This window comes from Ictidomys tridecemlineatus, chromosome 3 (genome assembly GCF_052094955.1).
Source record: "Ictidomys tridecemlineatus isolate mIctTri1 chromosome 3, mIctTri1.hap1, whole genome shotgun sequence".
Lineage (NCBI taxonomy): Eukaryota > Metazoa > Chordata > Mammalia > Rodentia > Sciuridae > Ictidomys > Ictidomys tridecemlineatus.
The window spans coordinates 52,456,363-52,460,267 of NC_135479.1; the positions used below are offsets into that span (position 1 = coordinate 52,456,363).

Consider the following 3,905-nt stretch of genomic DNA (forward strand, 5'->3'; position numbering starts at 1 on the left):
AAAGCTGAGTATGGGTCTTTTTCACATCTATTCCCTTAGTCCTAGTTGCATCACTTTGTATATAGTAAGAGCTCAATAAGTAAGTATTGAAAGAATGCTAAGAATGAAGGCCTGCTATAAGGATAGACAGAAAAGTTATGTGTATGTAAGACATCATTAGAGAGTATCTCCTTGTATGAGTTTTGCTTATTTTTTTTAATGGTGCGGTCTCTGCCATTCAGGACTGAAAGGTGTACAGAGAACCTTCCCAACCTACAGTGAATTTAAGAATATTCATTTTGTGACATGACAGAACATTTGACTTATTTGTGTGTTTCTATGTTATTATCAGCAAAGGCACGAAGGAGTGTGCCTGTTCTCATCAGACTACAGAGTTAATAAGGATTTCACTAGGTTCATGAGTGGTTACTCCAACTTCTAACGGGCTTTCATCCTGAGCAAGTAGTCCTCTAATGTTGAAGGTTGACAACATACCACTTACAACAATAAGTATGACTGAAACTTTATAGAACAAGTGATAAACAGCACCGTACAAAAAAACACAGCAAATTTCCTAGCACATGACCATAAAATATAAGAAAGCAGCCCAATTCACACAACATCTCATTCGAAAATGACTTACACCCACGTTTACTCTCTCAGTCACTGGAAATTAAAAGGTATCAGATCGTCAGGAAGAATCAGATAGGAGCAATCAGGGTGTTGCAAGTCCTGATTACGCAGAGACGTTAATCACGTATCATGCGAACTCCAATCATCATGTTCTATCTGCCCTCCAAAAGGAGGAACAGGTAAGGATTATCCCACCTGACGATACGAAGTACCGTTGCCTTGTCCGTACTCAGTAGAATACATTCCGCTGTAAACTACGGTGAGTATATAACAAGCTAACCTGATCAACTCAGCTACTTAGGGGTCTTTTAATGCTAACGCCGAATTCATTCGAAAATCTTTTAAAGTAAATTTTTTCCTTCCGCGCCAAAAAGGGAGAAATTAATTGCTCCCATAATGCTCTGCTCACATACGTGTACCGAGCTCTGAGCGCATCATTATTTACATATCCCCGCCCACTTCCTTCCGCCTGACATCTACCGTAAAAATCAAAGTAGAAGCGATACTAGTTATCTTACCGTCTGTAAGACTGAAACAGCCTTTCTTTTCTCCGGCAGTTTAACTACCCCAATTGTCTCCTGCAAATTGCATAAGTCTTGCTGTTACTATAAAATATATTTTATTACAAGGCACTAAGGAAAACGCTAATCTCGTATTCGGGAGATAATTATTCCACTGCCATCCTTTACCAGAAATAGTTTGAGAGGAGAGGGAGAAGAAACTGAAGCCTATGCTTTCCTTCTTCCAGGAACGGTTAGCAGCTTCTCGCTCCATCATCCTTCGTCCTTACTTTCTTTCCCGTCATGAAGGTGATCAGAAAGGTTTCTTTTTTAGACCAAGGACAGCGACGAATAAAGCCACTTCAGTGATAGCTGGGAGGGCACTGTGGAAGGTAAGAAATGAGTTCAGGGTCCCTTCAAACCAGAAACTCCACCCCCTAGGTCTAAGGAAGTGGGATGAGAATGAGGGATGCAATTTCAAAAGACTACAAGATGTTGAGTGGATATGGTATATCATACATGAGGAAAGCCCTATATAGGGGAAACCTTCAGATTGGGGGTAATCCTTCTTCCCCCATTCCCCAAATATTGAATGCTATCACACCTGCAGAAGACAAAAATGTACCAGTATGTGGTACACTCCCAGCGCTCAAATATGAAGAAGGATAGAGCCACAGATGCACTACAGTGAGCCCCAATAGCTTGGAAATGCACCAGAGTCAAGGAAAGTCTTTGGATCCACAGGCAGTGATGGACCCGAAATGGCTGTCAGTGAGGCTGGCACCTGAACCAGAGTTAATCTCTCTCTTTCCTCATCGTATTGCAAGGACCACAGTCAGCAGCCTTGTCTCTGAGTTTTAGGACAGTCATATGACTAGAGGCCAGAGCTGAGCTTGGCCAGATGTGGCCACCATTGCACACCTAGGGATCAGCCTGGACCCTTTAGGTGAGGTAAGGTAGGTAGGTTCTCTACCTACCCCAGTCCACACTCTGCTGGCATCACCCTCCAGAGCCATCATCCTCCTGGTCCACATTTCAAAAGTAAGAGCTTCCCTAATCCATGTGCCTCAATTCCTTGGCTTTATATCTTTACACCCTCCTTTGGAATTGTTTATCACTCTTACAGATGCATGTCTGTGTGTCTGCCTCCTTCCATGTGGGAATCTTCAGTGCCCAGTGCATAACAGGGCTTAACAAATTTTTTTGATAATTTATTTTTTAGTTATAGGTGGACACAATATCTTTATTTTATTTTTATGTGGTGCTGAAGATTGAACCCAATGCCTCATGCACGCTAGGGGAGTGCTCTACCTCTGACCCACAACTCCAGCCCCAACAAATGTTTGAAAATTGTATTAAATCCCCTGCACTGCCTTAGAAGATTTCAACTGGATTCTTTTTGCTGGCTTGGACCATTGTGCTAGAAAGGACTTGTTAGATGAAGGAAATCCCGAAGGCAGAAAGGATACAGATGAGACCCTGAGTGCTGTTGAACATGGAAACTCCTGAGAAGAAACCGGCCAGCTCCACTGCAAAGAGGGCCAGGGTGACAGACAGTGCTATCACCAGCCTGCAAAGAGAAAAGGGATTGGCTCAGAACTTCTGGACTTCTTCAAGACCCTTTCATTCCCACCAACTCGGGTCAAACCACCCGGCCCCAAGAGCTCACTGAATGTCTTGCTTCTCATATTCCTCAGGAGTGAAACTGAGAGGCAGGCAAGCTTGGATGTTGCTGTCCTGGGAAGCAGGGAAGAAAAGAAGAGAAATGAATGATGGGTGGATTGCGGGGAATGGAAGGATACAAAGGGGCAAGACCCCAAAGGGGTGAGGCAGGATTGGAGTGAGGCAACTCGGAGAGGGGAAAGGGGGCAAAAGGAGGGAGGGCAGCTGTGTGTCTTACCCGGGACCAGAATAAGGTGATGACGACCACTAGATGCGCCAGAAGTGTCAGGAAGCGAGAGGGCACGAGCCCCGAGATCCGACCCATGGCCTTTGGGGACAGGGACACGGCCTCAGAGAATGGGAGTATAAAGAAGATCACTCCTAGAGTCTCTGCTAGCGGGCAAAACCTCCGCTTACGCCTACATCCTGCGCGCTCTAGCGCCACCCAGTTGTCTTGGTAACTGCGTAGGCCGGCGTCACGCCCCTTTCTCCGAAAATCTCGCGATAGGAGTAAACTCAAGTGCCGCGGAGGGGCACCGGGATGTCAGTGGTTCGCAGCTACAGCTGCCCTCCGGCGTCGGTTTTGCAGTCTGCGGCTAAGAGTGGACGCTGTAGCAAGCGCCGCAACACCAAATTTGTCCTGTTAGGGCCGGCAAATGGAGACCCGCCCTTACCTCGCCCGGGAACTCCCGGCCGGCCTATCCTGATACCCGTGCGGCCTCCTTACCTTCGCCTAAGAGTTGCCCGAGACCGCTGCACCTCCACGCCGGCTTGGGTTACCATACCACCATGCCAAAAGATGGATACTCTCCCCTTCCCTCATCTGCATCCCTTTGGCTTTCCAATGCCCTGGGCTCGAGAAAGCAAGGAAACTCAACGTGGGGAGTCTGATGTCCCTAGATTGTCCGGTAGTCATCTGTTATCATGGAGCTCTTCGTTGTCAATGACCCCAGACCTGAGCCTTCCTTAAAGAAGGCTCTGCTTTCACCCAGATAACTTGGCTTAGTTTGAGGAAGGATTTTTGCCGAGATGCAGGAGACAGCCAATATCCTGGATTTAGAGTGTGAATGAGGTTCCAATTTCGGGAGCGGAGAGGATCACCAGGACCAAAAAGGGAGTGGGGGGAGTGGA

At 46.7% G+C, this 3,905-nt stretch overlaps 1 protein-coding gene and 1 non-coding gene across 2 annotated transcripts; both read right to left on the reverse strand.

Moving 5' to 3' along the window:
- Positions 1–490: 490 nt before the first annotated feature.
- Positions 491–3,236, reverse strand: Tmem107 (transmembrane protein 107). Its single transcript, XM_005332843.5, has 5 exons — positions 3,013–3,236; positions 2,782–2,849; positions 2,582–2,682; positions 1,717–1,813; positions 491–1,495 (listed from the first exon to the last, which is right to left on the reverse strand). The coding sequence occupies exons 1-5, from the start codon at positions 3,097–3,099 to the stop codon at positions 1,426–1,428; spliced, it is 423 nt and encodes a 140-aa protein (XP_005332900.1). The 5' UTR covers positions 3,100–3,236; the 3' UTR covers positions 491–1,425.
- Positions 680–814, reverse strand: LOC120884611 (U8 small nucleolar RNA). Its single transcript, XR_005727033.1, has one exon. It is a non-coding gene; the product is annotated as a U8 small nucleolar RNA (small nucleolar RNA).
- Positions 3,237–3,905: the final 669 nt, after the last annotated feature.

Excerpts from the sequence above, each read along its gene's own strand:
- Tmem107 (XM_005332843.5), bottom strand. The coding sequence starts at position 3,099 with ATGGGTCGGATCTCGGGGCTCGTGCCCTCTCGCTTCCTGACACTTCTG. Across the intron at positions 1,814-2,581 it reads CAGCACTCAGGGTCTCATCT|CTATTGGGGCTCACTGTAGT; the intron begins GTATCCTTTCTG and ends TGCATTTCCAAG. Across the intron at positions 1,496-1,716 it reads TACATTTTTGTCTTCTGCAG|TGCCCTCCCAGCTATCACTG; the intron begins GTGTGATAGCAT and ends TACCTTCCACAG.